The sequence below is a fragment of the Poecilia latipinna genome, unplaced genomic scaffold (genome assembly GCF_001443285.1).
Source record: "Poecilia latipinna isolate Pla-1442-1.1 unplaced genomic scaffold, P_latipinna-1.0 Scaffold2516, whole genome shotgun sequence".
NCBI classification, from domain to species: Eukaryota; Metazoa; Chordata; class Actinopteri; order Cyprinodontiformes; family Poeciliidae; genus Poecilia; species Poecilia latipinna.
Genome location: NW_015115132.1, coordinates 64,006 through 85,739, shown reverse-complemented (window position 1 = coordinate 85,739; position 21,734 = coordinate 64,006). Strand labels below are relative to the sequence as shown.

General features: G+C 38.7%; 1 protein-coding gene and 1 long non-coding RNA gene across 14 annotated transcripts in view; one reads left to right on the top strand and one right to left on the bottom strand.

Annotated features, from left to right (window-relative positions):
- fryl (furry homolog, like) overlaps positions 1-21,734 on the bottom strand; it is a 93,357-nt gene that overhangs the window by 59,503 nt on the left and 12,120 nt on the right. For 7 of the 13 annotated variants that reach the window (XM_015019985.1, XM_015019988.1, XM_015019989.1 and 4 more), the window contains exons 1-2: positions 19,381-19,874; positions 189-397 (exon numbers count right to left, since the gene is read on the bottom strand). In XM_015019985.1, the coding sequence (XP_014875471.1) occupies positions 189-397; positions 19,381-19,609 (438 nt within the window). In that variant the 5' untranslated portion in view covers positions 19,610-19,874. Of the gene's footprint in view, positions 1-188; positions 398-10,963; positions 11,585-19,380; positions 19,876-21,734 lie in introns of those variants that run through there. The other 6 variants (XM_015019992.1, XM_015019993.1, XM_015019996.1 and 3 more) reach the window with 3 other exon arrangements.
- LOC106938133 (uncharacterized) lies at positions 404-5,195 on the top strand. The gene is made up of 2 exons (XR_001422539.1): positions 404-2,332; positions 2,431-5,195. It is a non-coding gene; the product is annotated as an uncharacterized LOC106938133 (long non-coding RNA).

Genomic DNA, 21,734 nt, shown 5'->3' with positions numbered 1-21,734 from the left:
GTATTTGGTGAAAAAAAAAAAAAAAAATAAAAAAAAAAAAAAAAAAAAAAAAAAAAAAAGAGCCTCTACTGTCACATTCTTTAGGCTTTTCTGAACCGACTAACTAAAGTAATTATTTAGAGATAGAAGAGAGTGCTTCTTTTGGCACTCATTAGGATCCATTTCCCGTCTTCTGTCTCTGAACTCACCAGCGGCTCGGCCATCACCATCTCGATCTTCTTCTCGGCGAGCACGGCGAACTCGGCAAACAGGCTCTTGATGACAAACTCCCCGGGCTTGAGCTCGGGGTCGATGGTGATGCTGGACATGGCGGCGATGCTGTGCTTCTCCCACGTGAGGGGAGTCACCGAGCAGGGGGCACGGCGTCTAATCGCACTGCTGCTGACTGGTGTAGAAGCTGCAAGGGGAGCCAGAGGAGGTCAAAGGTTAAGGGATCTAGAACAACACTCATGTGAGAGGTATAGAAAATAGGACACATTAAAAAAAAAATTATTTAACTTTGAGCTGTTCTGACTGGAGATCTGTAGGTTGAATATCTACATTTCTGATGTTTTCTTAATTCCACTCAGTATTGAATGCATCTAAAGATTGTTTTGATCTGGAAAGGCATCAACAATCATTATCAAAATCATTATTGTTCAGAAAACAAGGTAGACTGCAAGGCATTTCTAGAAGAGACAAAATAAAACAGAATAAAGGAGACATTATTGTATCAGGAATAGCGGGGAAAAAAGTCAAAGAAAAGAGATTTTCTGAACAGCAAACAACCTAAATATCTGGAAAAACAACCACAATAGTAATTCCTGTTAAATCCTTGTGATAACTTATAGTCAAAATATATGGTTATAACTCAAATAACTAAAAACAACAACAAAACATTAAAGTTATTTCTAAAATTAGAGGTAAAATTTTCAAAAACCATCTTATTCAGATGTTATATTTCATAACATTCTTCTACTTGTTGGGGAAATTAGGACCTAAAGCTTCCAGAAGATTAGTCAATTTGCCACAAATAAGGGCGAACTTACTGGATACACACTGGATATATTTACTGTACTTGTGACTAGTGACATTTAAATAAATTACAGCTCCCACCACAAAACAAGGAAGCAAAAAAAATGTTCAAAAGCTACTGACTAAAACACAAATGGATCTGCACAAACCATAAGCATCAACTGCACTGGAAAACAGACAAAATCATCACCTTGACACTTTGTTGAGTTTCTGAGTCAGAGAGATAAAGTAATCGTTATCAAATGTGAAAAACACTTTAAAATGCCTTGTAATGGGGAAGCAACAAATATTGTTTGGCTAACAGTTTTATTTTAGCTTGAGAAACTGTTTCTGAGCTTCAGTCAGAAGTGACATAATTACTGAAAAGAGATGTTACTTCCTGAGCCTTTATTAGCATTACTTCATTACTTCTGCTTTAACAGGTCCGCCTTCTTCCTCCCACCCCCTTTAGCGTTTTCTTTAGTATTGACATACGTCAATGATTTCAATGTGGTTCAAGTGGTGACTTGATTGATTTACTTACTTTACTAAGCTAAGGCGTAAGGACAAGAGGACGTTGACCCTAGATGTCCTGAAGGCAGAAAGGAAATGCTCCTGGGGCAGCACTTTGATTAGCTTCCTTAAGCAAATCTATGTGGGATCACAACATTTGCATGTGGTTCACATTATTTGCTCTTCCTATTCAAATATCAGATGCAAATCCTAGGAGTTTTCGTTTGGGCACCTAGGGCTGTCTCAGAAACCTTTACCGACGGGGCTCTGCTCTTTCTACGAGAAATATTTTTTTTCAAGTCTTATCCATAAAGATAATATATGATCAACCACAGGTGGGTCCTCAATGGCTCTACATCTGCACGATTCTGAGATTTTGCCTGCTTAGTAAATCCTAAATTAAAAAGATTGTGGCACCAATCCCCAACTTGGTGACAGGCAAAGGAGATTATGTTAGTTTTTAAATCTAGCATCACGGAGCCAAAAAACATCAACAATTTGAGGAAGACCAAGAGCTAAGCACTGTTGTCATACACAACTCCAAATAATATTACTCCTTGTTTGAGTATTTACAGTTTAAAGTCAATGTAGTTGAATTGAATAGGTTTAATCAATGTTGCTTTGGAGAGTTTTACATACCGAAATAATCAATTAATCGCAATTTAAAATGAACTCGGTCATTTCAATTACGGTGATTAATATTTTTTGAAGGGCAAAAATATTAATCACCAGTTGTTTCATAGCTTCAGCTGCAAGTGGTTTTTATTTGTTTAATTTATTGTTTTTGGTTGGCATGTTTTATGTTGGATATTTACAATATCTCACAGTTCTAGTGTAAAGAGTTTTTTGCTGAATTAAACTTTATTGGGCTTTTAGAGAGCAAACTTGCATTATTATGCCATCATCAGCTCTACAACACAAGAGCAAAAGGTTATTGGTGTAATTTATGGTGGTAATTTATTATTTTATTGTCACTCATAATGCCTCCATTTCATTTTTTTTCTCTTATAAGCTTGAACCATGACTAAACACATCAACAGCTCCAGGTAGAGGGGTCAGACCGCAACATTTCCTTCTATTCAGCTGGCACATTGTGGTGTTTCTGAGAATTTATGCTTGAATACGGTGAAACTTCCACTTTGGTTCTCAATGGTCCGACTCCTGCCAAGTGGACAGAAAATAGTAAAGTGACCCTTTGCCTCTTTCCCTCCCAGGAAAGGCCTTTTTCTGTTTCTTCCTGGTTGCCACAGAAACACTTCTGTACTCTGAACTGTCCAAACAACACCGCAGAAGAGAAGTGCAGGGAAATGTTTTAATCTCCAAAAAAGAAGAAATCCTGCATACAATATCAGGATTTTCATGACTAAAACTAGCAGATGCTAATACTTGGCTATTTACAAGTAGGTAACCGATTCTGAAAGTGAATCTACTTAAAAACTCCAAAAGAGAGCTTTCACACAGGTTTCCTACAAATTTCCCATTTCAAAATTTTACGTTTCCACACTAAACCTTCTAGATTTTTATGTTAGTTTCTAATCACATTAGCCACAAAAACATTCACCAAGTTTTTTTTTTTTTTTTTTTTTTTCCTTTACTCCCATCAAATCATAAGATAGCACATTTTGGAAGCTGCCTTTCAATTTTGCAGTGTGGTAAAGGGCTGTTTCACTGCTTCTGGCATCTGGACAAACTTCAGATCGGTAAAATGTCCTAATACTGGAGGAGTGCTGAAAAACAGATCCCACATTTGGCATTTAAAACCAAGCACATGTAAAGAAAAGAAAGAAAACTCTGGTTTAGAACACAAACGTAACAAGAATCTAAAGCTCAAAAAAGCAATAAAAGTTTGTTGTTGTTTCTTTTGCTTTCGTTAGCAACTCAAAACCCAAAACGATCGACAAGTTGGACAATAACTACATTTTCAATCTGGCAAACAAAGACGACCTTCATCTAGACATAAATGAATGTAAAAACAGATTTGAAAGAGGATCAAATCAAATTCCAGACTGCACAGGAACAATGTTCCCACCACTTAAACACAAAGTAGCTGTGCTGACTGTTTGCTCAGCGTACAGAGCCAAATATATTGCAGACAGCAGTGGTGGCGACGGAGGATTAACGTAATATGAAAACTAAATAAATAAGCCAAAAATTGTACCTGGCCTAAGAAGCTAATGAGGAAATTATGGCATCTTGTGATCAGCAAGTCTACATGTAGAAACAAGTAGAGAAGCCATACCTTCAACTGCTCTGATCTACCACTGATATGCTGAACAATGTGCTTAGTGAGTTTACATCAAGTGTTATCAAAGATGTTATGAGAGAGCACAAACTGTGCAGCGTGTGGCTGGCTGTGATCATGTTGCAGCATGTAGTTTTACACAGAAACATACAATTTTGTAACAGCAATAAGAGCAAAACTCCCAACATTGTTTCATCAGACAGACTCCTTGCACTTTGGGCTTTACTTCACCGAGGTCTGCATACGTTGGTTGAAAAGGCAAGACAACCGCAGAGTCATCACAGGATCATATGTTTTATTAGTTATTGCATGCTGCGTAACATTGTGATAAAAGTGCATTTTTTAAGACCTTATAGTTGGTGTTCAGGTATTAATCTTCCAATAACACATAATAACCAAGTGATATTTTCAAATTTCCTGTCAACATTAACTATTTTTTAACTCAAAAACACGACGTGCCGCTGGATGAAAGACTGTGGAGTGCCCCAACCAGCGGGCTTAGCAGGTTTTCTGGGGGAAACTTTGCATGTCTTATGTTGTTCATCTATTTTTTGTTCTCTGGATGGGCTCTACTGAAACAACAATGTGAACAATGAAAATAAAGGCTGATTCTGAAGACCACAGATGCTCACATTTTCAGCTTCATCGGAAATGCAATTCTTTTCCAATCAGTGAATGCACCATATCTAAACACTGGTAACGGTACTCTTCAGTGTGGACGCTGTTACCAAGAGAGGACGACTGAGCGCCATCTTCAGTATCAGTAAGGTGCATAAAATGAAGTCATAAGACACTTAATTCCTCTGTGCTGATGAAAGGATTTTTGTTCTTATTTTTTTTTTTTTTTTTTACTTTCTGACAGTTGTTAAGATTAAGATGCGTAATCATGGCATCAAAGTATTGTTTTTACAACTATGGGAGCAACTGACTGGCATCTCAAAAGTTCAAACAACACCTGAACTTCAACCCCAAGTAGCAGAGGAGATGAACAGAAGGTTTCATGGATGCAGAGCGGGATTAAAGAACAGCAGGAGGAGAAAGATCAAACAATCTCTTCCATCATTCATAATAAGCAAGGATCATATCCCAGACTCCAACATCTCTTTGCCCGGCTTTAAAGATTTACAGCAAAGCATAGACTTAAAAAGGAGCAGCAAAGGCAAATGAGGTGGATTAGCAATGCCTGCCGTCAGCTGACGGTGTCATGTTACTGTGGAATATTGGAATATTGTCTTGCTATAGTGTCATGACCGTCATGTTTACTGTTAATCACTTTGCAAAACTTTGGTCTAAAGGACATTTTAGAATGTAAATACTCATGCACATATACGTTACTGAACATCTGAATTGCATACACTTCTTTTTCTTCTTCTGTCCCTGCCCTCCTCCAAGCTGACATCTTAGTTTATACTATCTTTCTAAGTTGTTTAAAAAAAAAAAAAAAAAACAATAATTGCAAGGTTAACAAAAATAAAAGTGTGTACCTATTTTGAGAACAGTCTTTGGTTACATGTAAATATCTGTATCATGAGACTGTCATGCAGCAAAAGCTTTCAAGTTTCTTCAGATTCACTGCCAGACTGACCCACAGTATCACCACCCAAAACGACTCTGAAGAAACTTGAATGATACGAGTTACAAATTGCATTGAACTGAAAATTAACATACAGCTCAAAGCTTAATAAGCAACACTAAAGATCAGTGCGACAAGATAACCATCTGATATTTACCAAATGTCTCAGCAATATTCTTGAAATATTTCCCAACTTAAATGTTCTGATTGAAATATAACAAGCAATAACAGCAGGAGAGCAAATGAAAAGTACAAGGTGTTGTGGCTGGGATGGCAGCAAGTGTTGGGTTGTGTTGTCATTATGGTGTCTAGCAGCACAGAGAGCCTTTCAAGCATTTCCCTCTTTGTTTACTGTGCTCACTAACAGCCCAATGATGTCATATAGCCTGCTCTTGATATCCAATCACTGGGGTGTTCCATACCCCCCTCCATCCTCTCTCTTCTCTCCCACCACAGGCTAACTGAATTGTTGACTGCTTCACATAAGTGAAGCGACCCAACACTGTACTTTTCCAGTCAACAGCAAGAAGAGGAAAAACAAACTTTTTTTTGGGCCTGGGGCCTGTCGTCCCCCTCAACCTCATCTTTGTTTCTCCCTGGGACATGCCAGTCATTTGCTGCATGCCAAGCTAAGAATCCCCATGCTAGACTCAACCCACAGAAAACAAATAATTCAAACACAGAAACTGATGCTAAGTATCGCCAGGTTTTAGATCAAGACCAAAGCTCATTTTCCAATTTTGTTCTCTAAATGGAAAAAGTTAAAAATGGCCAATAGACTTTTTTTTTTTTTTTTTTTAAGTTGGTGCAAAGACTAGAATGTTGTGGCCAATTTCTGTTTTTGGTCAGCATTGATTTTTATTGATTCTAGTTTCTATTTATTCACACAGAAGCGACAAAACAACAAGTGTGACAGAATGGAGCCTATGTAAAACATTGCAAGTGCTGTAAGATAAGAACAAAATTATTAGAGGATTTATATTCTATTTAGTGCAATATACCAGCCTTTAGCAATAGTAACTATAAACAGCAGTATTTTTTAAGTACCGCCTGTTCAAGCTTTCTATCACTGTAAGAGATGTGGCAAAACTTAAGTTTTAGAAAGCAAAAAGATTGTAAGATGGACAAGTCAGCAAGTTAAGTTGTTTTATTGCCATAACAGAAGCCAACCAGAACCAGGTTTTTCACTAAAATCTTCTTACTGAGATGGAAATAATTAATTTTATTTATTTTCCAGAAGGTGGATAGACTGACCGTCAGTCTCTTTTTGATATGAAACCAAAGAAGAAAAAACACATACCAACACGCAAGTTATCTATTCCTTTCCCTTAAATTGCATCACTATCATAACACTCACCAGCATGTTTTCCTAATATCATGCAGCCAAAATCCCCATAAGAATATGGAGTCTTAACTGAACTCTGGCATTTCCAAACGGTTGCACAGCATGAGGAAAATATGTAGTTGTGAAATTACTGCTAAGAATGTTCATTAGGATTAACCCCTGTTTTCTGGGTCATTTCTGCTTTAGTTTCTTAGCTACTAAAGATATACAAACAACGTGGGTATAAAGGGAAGCAAGAATCCTGGTTCAACTGGTCGAATATCAATAAGCAGACACTGAATGACTGACCCTTGAGATATAATAGACTTTCAAATATTGTGTCAAAGTAGTTCTTTGTGGTTGTGATATTGAACACAATATTGTAATGACAACTGCAACTCCAGATTTCACCGTAAACCTTTCTGAATCCAGAATATTGCGTAACAGAGCAACCTTTCTGTTATCTGCTGAAAGTTTCACTCTCTTTAAGCAGTATCCTGTATAAAAATCAACATGGTTCTATAGCAATGTGGTTAAACATAATCTTACATCTTTGTGCTTAAACATTTTACACAACACCATACTACAACTGGAACAGCTAACTTTGAATATTCTTCCTGCAGTAATGGCTTTCAAGCTGAAGAATGTTGTCAGCATGTAAGGTTAGCAATTAAGTATGCTGAGCTTACTGATCAGAAAACGATCCAATTTTTTAAGATTTTAAGTTAATTTTTTTGCTAATAAAACGTAAAACGAGTGTGATTCAGAAAATAAAACATTTTGCAAACTAGTTGGGACTGCCTTACAAACATAATATTGTGTAGCTGGATCTAGTATATTATACATTTAAAATTTAACATGAGTCACAAACAGTTAAAAGAATAACTTCAGAATTTCCCGTTTTAGCCTAATCTAATCGTCCATATTGAAAAGTTTATGAAAAGATAAACCAAAGAGAGACTTAGCCTGATGATCCAATGGAGTAGTTTCATAATACCTGCATCTCCAAATAAGTACATTTTATGTACTAAGCAGATTCACAGAAAAAAGATTCACATAGGACTGCAGGCTAGATAAAAAACACACAAAAAAAATTCTCCTTATTAATACAAAGCTAACAAAGTGTAACTAAATGCTCTGGACCAAAATGCTTATTGCATTCTAATGCATGAGGTCTACCAGCCAGTCTCTGCAAGAGTTCCCTGGAAAATTAGCTCCACATATGGTTACACAACTATTACAGCAGTGACTCCACCTTGTCACAGTTGAAACAAGCCCTCCCAAACGCCTGCTCAATTCCCCTGGCAGGACAACAAGAAACAACAGCCCAAACTCACACACATACACACACTCTGTTGGAATGTAGGGCCAAGAGTGCATCCAATTTTTAGAGACAAAAGAATTACTGCCAATGTTTATATGCTGTGGCTGTGCCAATTCTGCAATTATGTAGCAACATGCACAGAGCCTGGCAAGTTATTACTGGTTCGCCCTGCACTTTCAATTCTCTAAACTAAAGGATATCTAAAAAAGTCTTACAGTAAATCCAGCTTATTTCCAGTGGCTGACATTACACCAGTCTAAACCAGCAGAGTGCACCTAAGGTACGCTGCCTCATAAATCAGAAATCTATTTGACAGTAAATGTCCGAGCTTTAAGCGCAGTTCAAAGCTAACAGAAGGAATAAAACTGTCGTCCAAGACTGTAGTGTGAAGTCAAAGTGTAGGGAGTCAAATTCACTTGTACTGTCAACATGCTAACTGTTACAAAGCAAGCCTGACATTAATTACTTTTATTATTTTTCAGAACTATTTACTACCTTTGGGGAGGGAATGCATCCTGGAAAAACGGCTTCGTGTTATCAGGGTTACAAAATCTGACAAGTTCAAGCCCCATAGCTACGGCGTGTTTGTGTGAAAGGTGAGCCTCGTTAAATGAGTCTATCAGAAATTAAACATTATTCACGCAACATAAATTTTCTTAATGGGACTTACACAGTAAATATCCTTATCAGGGTTGTTGAGTTTGGGCCTCCTCGTTCTAATCCAGGCAGAGGTCACAGAGGTTAGATGCATCTACACTTATTCAAAGAACATTAATTATACATCTATCTGGTCACCCTTTAAATCTCAAGACAGTTTAGGAGTGTTCATGCTTTATCTTTATCATTTTAAAATTTTTGGAGACAGTCCTCCTGAATTACTTTTTTTCCCCCACTTTTTTAATGGGAGTAAACTCTGTCCCATAGGGCAAGAGCTAAACTGTGCGGAGACTATTTTAAGGATGCACATCACAGTGACAGTCAGCTGTCAGACACGTCTGAAGCCTTGTTCTCGTTAATCTGAGCTAATTTTGGCACTAAATAAAATCAATGGCAATTCAATGCGTCATTACACAAAGGTGAACTATCTACGAATCGGGTGGCCTCTAAAGGCAACTGGATTTTATTTAAAGCTATAAAGAGTAAAATGTCTACATTTGATCGGTTCCAATGGATTTTATTTAGATGAAGCAGAGTAAATGGAGCTAAACACACACACAAGAAACTTTCAAACTTTCAATTGGAACATTTTTAGAAAAAAAAAAAAAACTATGCAACATATTCATTCCACTTCATGATCGCATGAAATTCTTATCACTAAATGAAAGTCAGTGGCTGTAATGTAACAAAATGTGAAAAATCTCATTGGAATCAAAACATGAAGTTGTACTTATTGTAAGAAATCACCCAGATTGACTGTATTCTGCACCGTTTTAGTTCCCATCTTCCTGTGCAGGTATAGGTTATAACTTTTAGCTAGATGGTTTAGCTTGCCTTTGTGTTTAAGCGCCACTTTCTTTTCAGAGGCTGGCGATATGAGGAGACACAGCAGGTAGGTAGTAGGTCTCCTCCAACCAACAGCTCTTCAGGTCACGTTTTGCATGCAAAGCCCATTGCAATTCAAATAATTAATTGGGATGCTATTGCTGTACAAACAGTGATTGTTATTAACCTTCATTTCCTAGATATTTTTTGTTCTTTAGCCTTACCTAAAGTCCCCATCATCCTCCAGGAGATTTAGCATCACAGCCACTGAATAAAGACGCCTGCTGTGGACGTTAAGACATTTATACAGCCTGGAGCAACTATCGCATCCAAGCAGTTCTTTATCATCTCAATATTTCACAAACTGATAAAGATTCAATATTTAAAACACATTTATCTTCATTTTTAAACAATAAGAACTTAACCTTGAGATATTTTACATATAAAATGTGCAACCCGTTATCTTATATCAGTAGGATTAATATTTGTGATTTTTTTTTTTTTAAATGCTGATTGTGACATCACTGATATTTTAATTAAGGTTCAGAGGCCATGAAACATCATGTCATGTTGTGTTCAAGATAACAGGCCTAAAAGCTTTTTTTTTAAATCACTTTTATTGTTTGCCATAACTTTGTAGTGATTGCATGCCATTATGCGTTATTATTTACTACCTTTAATAATAAACTGCTGGTTTCATTTACATATCAGCTTTTATTCTAAGCCTGTTTTTATTTTCAAGATTTGATGTTCCCCGTTAATTTTAGTGTATTATCAGCAGAGCTACGTTCTTTAAGGCAACAAATTGCAAAAAGTTAAGTTATTTTTGTTGTGCAAAGTCTTTCACCAATTAATCATATGTTTAAAATTGACTTTTAGTCCAATTTGTGTTACATATCCCAGGGTCTAATTCAGATTATGGAAGGAGCTAGACCATAAATGTCTTTCAATGTTGCAGAAGAGGAAGTGGTTTTTGATTCCTAATGTACTATATAATGCATAGAAAGCTAATAATAGGAGGAAGCTAAAAGACAGATCAATAACAGAGAAACATTAGCTGCCCCCCAAGGAAAGGAAGAGGAGGTTTGTAGAACTGGGAGGACAACGGGGAACTGTAAATTGTTGAGTGCTGTTCAGGAAGACTAAATCGCGATTTTCAACAAGATAAGAAGTTTCAAAAAGATGTAAGACAGATACAAGATCTTCAAAGGAACAATCCCAGGTCTAATTGTATCAATCAGTACATTTTCATCAGGAGAAAGATTATCTGTGGGACAACCAGGAGCCTCAGCAATGATGATAATGGGAGGGCTTCTATTGCCGCCACCTGCAAGGACCTGAAGCAAGCCTGGCTAAACCTGGACTAAACACCATCACTCATCTAACTCCAATCACGACCTGCATGCAGGCATGTACAAAGTCGCTGAAGGCTGCTGGCTGTGTGTGGTAGATACGTCTGGATGCGCCGAGTGCGGTATGTAAACACGTATGCTCGCTTGGCAGGATACTCACAGCTGCTACTCCAGGACTTGAGGAGAGATTTGATGCTGATCTCAAAGAAGACCGAATCCTGCAGGCTCAGCATGGTGGCTCGCAAAAGTTAAGGCTCATAAGGCACGGTGCTCACAGGGTTCAGAGTGTTCTCATTTCACGCCATCCCACAAATTATTATTTTTTTTAAATCAGAGCATTTTATTCTGCTCACAAATATTCACCTGCCACACAGACTGTTAAAAATCTAGCAACTCTTTTCCCCCTCCAGTTCTTCTTACCCAACCGTTGCTTAACACCACCATCCACAGGAGGACTTCAGACGAAACAATCCTTAGAGAAACGCACAATTTAATACGCGACAAGTTTTGCCTTTTTTTTTTCCCTCCCAGCAGAACTCTACAGAACTCTATTATTTCATAAGCACAGTTAAAAAAGTCTCCCAGCCCAGCTCCTGCTGCCCAGCTGCCAGTCCACAGAGTCCCTCATCCCCATCTCAGCACGGAACAATCCAGAAACGTTTCAGGACAAAAAAAAAGTGCACGGGAACTTTTGCTCATCACACAAGAAGAAACGTAAATAGTGTTAGTATTCAGTAATATTCCATCTCCTTCTGTCTTCCTGTGTGTTGTGTGTGTGCCAGTTGTAGCCTGCTAACCCTCCCTCTTTCCCCCCTCTAAACTCTCTCTCCCTTGCTATTCGTTCATGGCCAGCCGCTCCTCCCTCGAGCAAGCTCTTGTTCTCCTATTGCTCTTTTCTGAGAGAGAGAGAGAGAGAGAGAGAGAGAGAGAGAGAGAGAGAGAGAGAGAGAGAAAGCTCAATTCAACAGCAAACGCTGGGAGGCAGGAGCGCAGTGTGGGGGCGGGTGATGTCATCAAAATGCTGCGAGTGTTTCCTGGCCGTGGATCAGCGATGCATACGCTTGTCAGAGCTACTACTGTGCTGCCTCCCCACTGGCCTATCAAAGCAGCACTTCCTGTAAGCTCCACAGCAGCACTGATGCATCATTCCTCACTGCAGTGGGAGGGAAAGCGTCAAACAGGAGGATGAGAAAGGGAGTGTGCATGCTGCACACGAATATATGTGGCTCCCTACTCAAAAAAATGTTGAAATATACAAATATCGTGCTATAAAAGTGAGATATAATGTTTGACTGTAATATAATACGGGTAAGTAGTTTCACACTTTGATTGCTGAAATATTTAAAAGGACCTGAATACATCCTGCATTCAGAAGAAAAAAATCAGTTTGCGTGAATGGAAAAAGGTTCAAAAACACACGCACGGGATTATCTGACATTACAATCTGGTGTTGCTGCCGGTTAGTTCTACCCATGCAGAGACCTAAAAACAGATCCACATGACATCCATCCAGCCATTTGTAGTCAAGGGCACGATTAAGTTTGTTAACAAAACATTCTGGGGGGCGGGAGAGAGAGAGAGAGAAAAGCAGTGGGAAAGTTACAAAAAAACAGAAATGCTCTTTGTCTTCCTGTTTCGTCGCTATTTTCTGTCTCCCCCACAGTCTCTCCCTCCGTCACATGTCCGCCGCTACACGACTTATGCAAAATGAGCCCGAGCTCATTGCTAACAAATGCAACACAAACAGATGCTTTGTCATGCCCCAGCTGGTGCAGGTCTGATGCAGCCCTCCGCTGTGAAGCGCTGCCTTGTGATACGCGGCGCAGATGCTGTGGAATTAAAGCGGCCTTCGACTCGGGACCTCTTCAGGCAATTTAATATTACTTCTCAGAGAACTTCAAATTAACAGACTGATGTCACTGGCAGCTCTGGCCAGTTGCTGCTAAGAACATTTCCCACAATGCCAAAATTGGACTTGAAAGGAACCAAATATAAAAACGTGTCATTATAGCAATTTCACACTTCCGCTATATCTGATTGTAGTGAGGTCATGTTGGTTAAACGCTCCATCGCCATATTTAGACACCAATGCCCAAGTGATAAATCCTAAGCAGGAAAGGAAACAGCCTACAGTTGTTTAACACTTTTCCTTTAATAAGATAATAAAAGTACCATAATTGGTCATGTTGGAGCTGTGGTCTCTGGGTTAGCTAAAGTACCCCTTGCATAAATCCAAGGAGAATCACTGGCTTCTGTAATCGTTCCCTCATGTGAATCTTAAACCTCTGCCTTTTCTGTGTTATGATTTTACGTGGCTGAGTAACCAGTAGACGCAAAGAAAGAGGAAGATGGTTTTAGACTGGAAAAGTTTGAAGCTCAAGGTTTGTAACCTTTATTCATATTTTTTTACATACTTGTTTGGTATGAGACAGTTAATCTGTAAAAATAACAAAATAAAAAATTGAGCTCTTCTGCCTTCTCCTAGTCCTAAATAGAAACAACCAATCAGAGCCAGGAGGCGGGTCTTAGGGTTGTCAATCACTCTCTGTGTGGTGAAGCTCATCTCCCACTGTAGCTAATAGAGCCTGTTGTGAATTCTAAGGCTAGTTAGCATGGTCATCGATGACTGCGGATGAGCTGTTTTTTCTGTAACGGTAAGTTGTTTCTCCTACTTGAAGTAGTTTCTATGATGAAACCTCACTACAGTACTAATTTCTTTTTTTTTTTCTTAAAGATGATTCCAATCAGCTCTTATGTGAGAATTTTAAAGGGAAAAAATCTTTCCTGTTCCATGAGGAATCAACATGTGCAAACTGATTAAAAGCCATATTTAAGCTACTTTTCTAAAACATTAGTCAGAAGAACTTCCAACACCGCTTCACACCTACATGGCCACTTGGCTCTTTGACAAATTTCCTTGGAACCTGAGGTGTAACATCTGACGGTTTATATCGTACATTTACATCATTACATAAACATGTTCATGACTGCATGAACATGTAAACAAAATAATTTACTGAGGCAGCCAAATCAGTAGGTTCTTGAATTGTGAAAATCTGAAAATGATGTGCACTGGCAAGATGTACTGGGGTTTCAAATTAAAATGAAAATAAGCAAAAACATGGTCAAACAAGTACAAAAAGTTCAAAGCTTTAGAGGTTCCTCATCTTGTCTATTTAAGGGAAAAGAATTCCCCAAACAATTTCAATTCATAATTGGACAATGGCTCAACCTGACCTTATCTGCTGCTGGGTAAAACTAACATCGTCTGATTTGGAAACCCACATGCTCAAATGCAACTCCTTCAAACATTATTTCAAAACCTCCAGAGATGGATTATATATACTAAAACGGATCAAGTCCTTCTGTTGTGAATTAAAATTTACACAACCAAAAGATGGCGGCATACCTAAAACAATGTATTTCACACAGACATAGTTTAGAGGAGGAACACAGATTTAGAGGACGCCAAGACAAATACTATTTAACAATAAAACCTGGACTCTTGTTATGATTATCAGCAAGCCAGCCGACATACAACAGACAGGTATTGTTTTCTGTAAACCAGCTTTGTTGTTTAAGGAATGCAGAGCTTACATCATTTCCCCGGGAACATTAAAGCTGAGAACCAGAACCTTACAGCCAGGACCACTGACGCGAGTCGAGGATTTCAAACAAACATTAGAACCGACTTCCTGGAAAGACGAGCTCACTGATCAAATAATCTCAACCAAATGCACGACTGAGGCTGATTGCAGCATCTCTAATCACAAAGTGGGAGAAGTGACTGGCAGTCGAGCTATCCTGCCTGCAGTGAGCAGAGAGGAGCTTCTCCTCCCAGGAGCCCGCATGGCGGAGGATGCATTTCCTGTCCCAGTCTTTTCTGAAGGGCAGTAGTGGGAGCAATAATCGATAAAAGCTGTAATTCAATCCCTGACCTCCTCAGTGATGCCTGGGCCACAGAGGACACAACATTAACATCCATAACAGACGCCTGAGTATGCAGCACAACTCCACAACACACAGGGGTCCTCGCTGCCACATGCTGCTCACACCAAAAACAAACGTTTCTAACCTTCATAACACTTTTTCTTGTCAGCGCTTGCAGAGAAACGTTCGATGAGGACACAAAACAGGACAAAAGTCAAAAACAGAACTTGCTTCAATTACTTATCTTCTAAGAGGGAGAGACACTTTCAGCAGATAGCAGGAAGGATAAACATACAAAAGTAATTTTTTTTTATTTCAGCCTGTCTGTCATGAAACAGTATGGAAATGTGGGCAGTCTTTTAGAAATCCCATGGTTAAGGTAAGGAGCTGCAAACACTAATGCTAAGTACAAACAGAGTTTCTGCAGGTTTCACCAGCTCAAATTTAAGACTTTTAAGAATGCGAGACCTAAATCTCCAAATTCATCCGAAAAGTACAAAACCAAAGCTTTGTTATTTCTAGTTGTTAAAGAGCAATTGAAATTGGCTAATTTTTTTATCTGCACATTAGTTCGGTGAAAGTGGCCTCGAATTAGCTGGTTAAGGAACCACATAAAACACCTTCCAGCAATTATCTTCCCCTGATACAAAGTGGAAAATCTGCCTATAGCTATATCCTAAACAGTTTTTTTCCATACAACTGACTAATAACTACTTAAGAAACTTGATGAATAAGTTTGTCCAGTCTGTCTGGATACACACCCTGTTGACATTTCACAGAGAACTCGCATTACAGAAGCGGCCTAACAGAAGCACTTTCATGTTCAGTCATATGCTCCAAACACTCCCTAAACTCCAGCAGGTAAATCTGCTACACCCATCAAAACACCTTGATCGGATTTTTTTGGGGCCCGTATAAAGCATTGGTGAAAAGGCGCTGCCATGACAGTGCTGTGTTTATGTCAACACTGGGCAGGTTGTCATCCCTGAATCTAATAAGTAAACAGGTTTCTGGCGTTTTCATTAGTTTCTCAGTTCTGGGCCCTTTTAACAAACATTTCAGTCCTCCAGCAGGAGCCCAGTCTGAGTTTATACAGAGGATGAGAGGCAGCATTACATACTGGGGTGGAGAAACTTTATTGCAAAGGAAATATTGCTGTAAATTCTGTGTTCCAACATCTAAAAGCTTGTTTATTAACCAAACCGCTAAACCCTTATGAGATGAAATGAAGGTGAGGAGTCACTGATCGACTGCTTAAAGGTAGAAACCAGCAGATGATTCAGCAGGAGAGACTGAAAGGATAACGTATCAGTCTCTCAAGGTCTTTTAATACAACAATGGATCAAAATACATCTTTAAAAAAAAAGACATGATATACACGCCAACATGAATGGGCTAATTACACTTCTAGAATCACCAAAGTTCATAATTTATAAGAAGATGCATGATTAATATTAAATTAAACAAAGCACTAAATTAATCTGGTTTTTCTTTTCCTTTACAATTTGAACTGTGAGGGGAAAAATAGGAATTTCTTTACATTTTCTGCAGGTGCTGCAGCTGAAAAGAATACAATCGTTTTAACGTTTCATTTTAATGCCAGTGGGTTCAGACTATTTTTTTTGGTGAAGGTAAAGAACTGATCTATGTCTAGGCTCCCTGCCTAAAAAACATTGTATAATAATAATAACAAGAAGAATTTTTAACAAATGCAGACATAACTGCATCCTTTACTGCTCAACTGACCATGCATAATTAAAGGGAATTCATTTTGTTTTCATGTATATAGCAAATATAACTAAAGTCCAGCAGTTAGAGCAAAGCACACGCTCGTCATGGTTATATATTATTCAGGCCAACAGCACTGGACTTTTTAAATAAGCCCAGTTAAGCCTGTTTCTGTGGGTTACTTTGGTTACCTGACTAGACTGATTGTTTATAAGCCAACAGGTAAAGTAAGTTTAACCGAGGATGGGCTGAGTCATACTTCAGCCATGAGCAAACAGGCTAAAGCACGACAGGTAGCATGCTCTGACAGGTAGCACGGCAACACAAAAAGTTATAGTAAAACAAGCAGATGCATCGGCCCGCTGCTCACCCACACTCGCTGTCCTTCACACAAGACGCGCACACATCTCAAACCTTTAGCTACTGTATCCTCTTACACAGCATAGGCCGTCTGCGGAGGTTTAGCGCCGTCAGCACAACTCGCTTGTTGCCATGCCAACTCTGAAGTATTGGCATTTCAGAGTTGGCAAATTGTTTCAAACGAATGAATGTGGAAATCTCCTAATGTATTTCTATCTTACAAGTGATTTATGTAATCAAAACTCCTAACAGTTAAATAATGTGGCACCATGTCAGTGGCATCCATCAGAGCAGCTGGTCAGCAAGGAAATGAGCTTCAACACTTTCAATATCTAAATTTAGCAAATAAAAAAACTAAATCTGTCACATAGCTTCTTGTATAATATAAAAAGCCATCCATCACAGTTTTAAAATCATAAAGAATATTTCATAATATAGTCAATAAATTTAAGGTAAATATAAGCGATGCACCGATATGAACACTTGGATCGATACTGATAGATATTAAAGTTACTGTTATGGTCGGTAGCTGATATTTACTCATTTTATATGCGCTTCCCCAACCTCTAGACGTTATAAGACAACAACACCTCTGTCCTCGTTCTGCTTCAGTTAGACTACCCACAGTCCTTTGCTGCATCATCATCACATGACCAAACAAACACCACATGACCATCCTCCTCCTCTCCCACTCCTGAAACCCAAACAGCAACTAGATTGAAATCAATGTCAGTTGTTTATATGTGCCCAGTTTTATCGATATGTTAAAACGTCAGCCGATACCGATGTTAATGTCGATTATATCGTGCATCTCTAATAAATGTTCCGATATGTAATTCATCTGATCTTTATCAGACTCCAAAATTATTGAAATTTCACAAAAAAAAACAGATCATAGATGCCATTTGTTGAACAAATGTAAAAGTTTGTGGAGAAAAAACAAAATCAGATTTAGATGCAAAATACAAACCCTACAGTTTAAAGTGGTTGTATTTTCTACTTCAGCGCCTCACAAAGGTTTGAAAATAACCTTTTCACATTTTGTCACGTTACAACTTTACTTAATCAGAGGACTTCTGAAGGTATTTAGTCAAACTTAATCAGTTTAAAATGATGCTGAATCCAAATGAAAACAGCACTCTTCAGAAACACTTTGCTCCTGCATTATGTTCACACACAACAGTAGGAAGAAAAATGTGCACATTGCTGGACAAATGAGAAAAGGGGAAACTGAGCCATCTCTTTCGGCTCTCACAGGTCTAAATTTAGCAGAGACCTTGCAATGACTTAACTGTTATTTCGAAACATCAGTGCATGTTTCTTTTTGCTTTTTTAGTTTATGATGATGTTTGATCAGAAGATACCCTCACCAAAGCAGATAAAGTACAGACTCCTAATGTTGCGTCACTTTGGGGGAGATTTAAAAAGGTAATGTTTTAGTACCGCAGTTATTCTGTGGTTTCCTTCATTGCAGCTTTGTAAACTCCCCTGTAGAACAACTGCGAAGGTTTATTTTAATCAGGAGACGCACCAAGACATTGGCTGTTGACTGAGATTCTGCTTGACCCACCCTGAATTTGAAAACTAAAAATTTTTGATTTTCTTCTAATCAGAGAATGAACCCAACCAACAGGCTCCTTGATAGCACTAAAGAAATAAAAGTCCTTCCATTGTGCCATGATGTAATCTTTGTTGTTACAAGATACCTGCAAGTTTCGGCAAGTCAAATTTAAGACCTTTCTCACACCACCTTGAATTAAATTTAAGACTGAACAAAAACAAGAAAATTACAGCCAACCGGCCGATAAATTTGTACTTAAATAGATGCAAAAAATTAGCTAGGTAATATACTAGCTATCTAGAAAGGGTATGTTAGCAGCTAGTTACCGATAGCCTCAGTCACCTCGAGTCACAGAACGCAGTGAAGACGTCTGCGTGAAATGTTTACCTGACAGAAAATTCATATACAAGGATGAAAAATTAAATAGTCCTGCCACGACAAAATGTAAGACTTGTGCATAACCTATTTGAGGCCAACTTCAAGACATTTTAGATACATGAATTTAATACTTCTTCAGGATGTGTGGACCCCCTGTATTAATATAAATAAACAATTACTGGCAACAGCAGCATGGTTAGAACAAACGATTTGTAATCCTGCTCTTGGATTTTTTTAAAATACAGTAGTTCCTGAAGCAAAAACCGTATTGTGTCAAAGGTTTGCAAAAACCAGAGACTGGGACTCGGCTACAGAATGAACATCAGTGCATCTCAAACTTAATCCACATTGCAAAACCCATGATTCTGTGTTTACATGATTAAACACAGTACAGGACACTGTAAACAGTCTTCAAACAGTGACTGCTTAAAGTCTGTTTATGACAACGGGCATAAAGGGGTTAGGACTGGAACAACAAAGCCAAACTCTGATTACCGATAAATAAAGATTAAGAGTTATAAAGATCACACAAAGCAAGCCAGACCACTCTAGCAGAGGTTATTAATGTCAGTATCGTTATTGTTACAGATAAAAGCTGTGTCAGTGTTTCTTTAAAGTACCTTTGAGCCGAGACTGATTATTGTTGGCATGTCTGGAGGAGCTGGGCCTTGCGTGTTCTCTTATGTCTGGGTCTACCGGATCCTCTTCGATGGTCTGTCCCATGGCGAGCAGACCCAGTCTCTTCATGCGGAGGAGCCGTGGACCCGGCTCCCTGGGAGAGCTTCCCCCGTGATCAACAGGTGACTCTCCCGAGATGACAGCTGGAACCAGGCTCTTTAGAAACTCCATTTGTTAACAAGACTCTTTTTTTTTTTTCCCCCCTGCTGTTTTACTCTAGAGAGAAGTCCGGGAGCCTGTGCCGTGCCATGCGGCAACGCAGACAAGTCGCCTGGCGTTTCTGCCCCATTTTAGAGAAGCAGGTGAAACAGCAGAATGTGTGTCAAGCTGTTACCTGCGCGCTGTGGAGTTAGAGTGTGAGGGCATGTACCTGTGGCGGTAAATGGGAGCCTCCCCCCACACTGCAACATTACCTGTCTCGTTCAGACCATGAAGAGAAAGTAAAGATACACGGCTGTTTCCACAGGTGGTGATGTAACTCTGGGTAGGCTGGGCTATGTCTCAGTGCCAGGCCCTATCTGAGGTGGGGCTATAACATGTTTTACAGCAGATAACACAATTTGGGCTACCGGCCAATCGTAACAGAGACGACATCAGCCCCACCCTGCCGTCTCGTGTTGCCAACAAGTGAAAGAGCACAAGAATGGAAGTGGGAGATTGACAGACGGCGTAAGAAGCAGGAAACCTTCACACAGTTGGCTTTCCTCGCCCGCCTGCATTCGCTGATAGCTCTTATCAAAGTCAAAATACTGTCACGTGTTACCAATTGTACATAAACAAACAAAAAAAAAACCTGTTTTCTTCTGACATCACAGAAGTATCGCCCTCACCATCACCTCTTGCCTTGCTTTCACTTCGGCTCAACAGTGCTGAGCTTTTATGAAAAGAAACAGAACGGCAAAGTGATGGTGTCTGTGAAACGACCCGATGACAGACTGCTGCGCTCTGCTTGGCTGAACAGCTTGTGGCTGCAGCAAATTCAAACCCTTGCAAGTCTCCCTTCCTGCAGACTAAGAAGGGAGAGACGGGGTACACTGTGCTGACTCATAAAAAAAAAAAATAAAAAAAAATAAAAAAACAGCTCACTTGCCTAAAGAAATAATCAATTCACCATTCGCTGGTACCGAGTCCAGAAATTAATAAGTTGTCCGAGCGCAAACGGCGAGTCGTCAAAAGCAACAGGAAACTGCGACGATCCATAAAAGTGAGGTGAGATGATTTTGGCACGTGTCTGTGTGAAACTGCTAAACCATTTTAGAGGCATTCACTGCTGTGATGCTGTTAACCATTTATTTTACAGCGCAAAATCACCAACAAACTAAAATAATCTACGGTCTTATTTTTTTGGGCTCAATTTTCTATTGCCGAAACACAGACGCTCTCTCAAAGCAGATATACTGTACGCATTAGAAGCCATTAGGTTGAAAAGGCCACGTAAGATAACGGAACATCAAAGGGTGTAAATAATAAATGAAAGTACTCGGTGGCCAGGCGGCGTGCGACTCCGTGATTCTTCCACTGCGTTTCAAATGCGTGCGATAGAAAGTGGTTTTCAATCAGCACACGGCAGCAGATGTTTGCTTATCTGAACAGACTACAGTTTCATCTTGTTTGAAAAGTGAGTTTTACAGCGTCAGTTTATGTGGACTTTGAATTCAGGTCAACTCTACGACAGAATACCAGGGCTGGGCTCCGTTTTTTTCTTAATTATGAGAACAAAGTTGTAATATGAGGAGAATGAAGTAGTAATTCCATGAAAACTCCAACACGAAAAATAAGAAAAAAAAATTTAAACAATGCAAGTTGAAAGTTATACTTTGGCGCAAGTTTTATACTGTACTAGTAGAAATACTTAATCTTCTAACAAATCAGTAACAATTGTACAAATAACTGAAAGGACCGCGCAGGCTGTGCTAGTCAGCTCTTTTCTATTGAAGCTTTTTTCCCCCCCTCATAATTTGAACAAGTTGTTCCTGGTAAAATTGCATCTTTATTCGACTCATAAGACTACATTCTGATAATTAAAACATCGTACAATCATTTTAAATGTAATATTTAGAAAAGAAATATTACATTTAAAATATGATATTTTAAATGTAATATTAAAATAAAATTTAAAATGTAAATGTATTTATATTTAAAAAAAAAATATATATATATATATATATATATATATATATATATATATATATATATATATATATATTTTTTTTTTTTTTTTTTTTTTTCCCCCCCCTAAAAAAAAATTTTGCCAGGGGGTCCCCCCCCCCACACCTTTTTTACAACAAAAAATTAT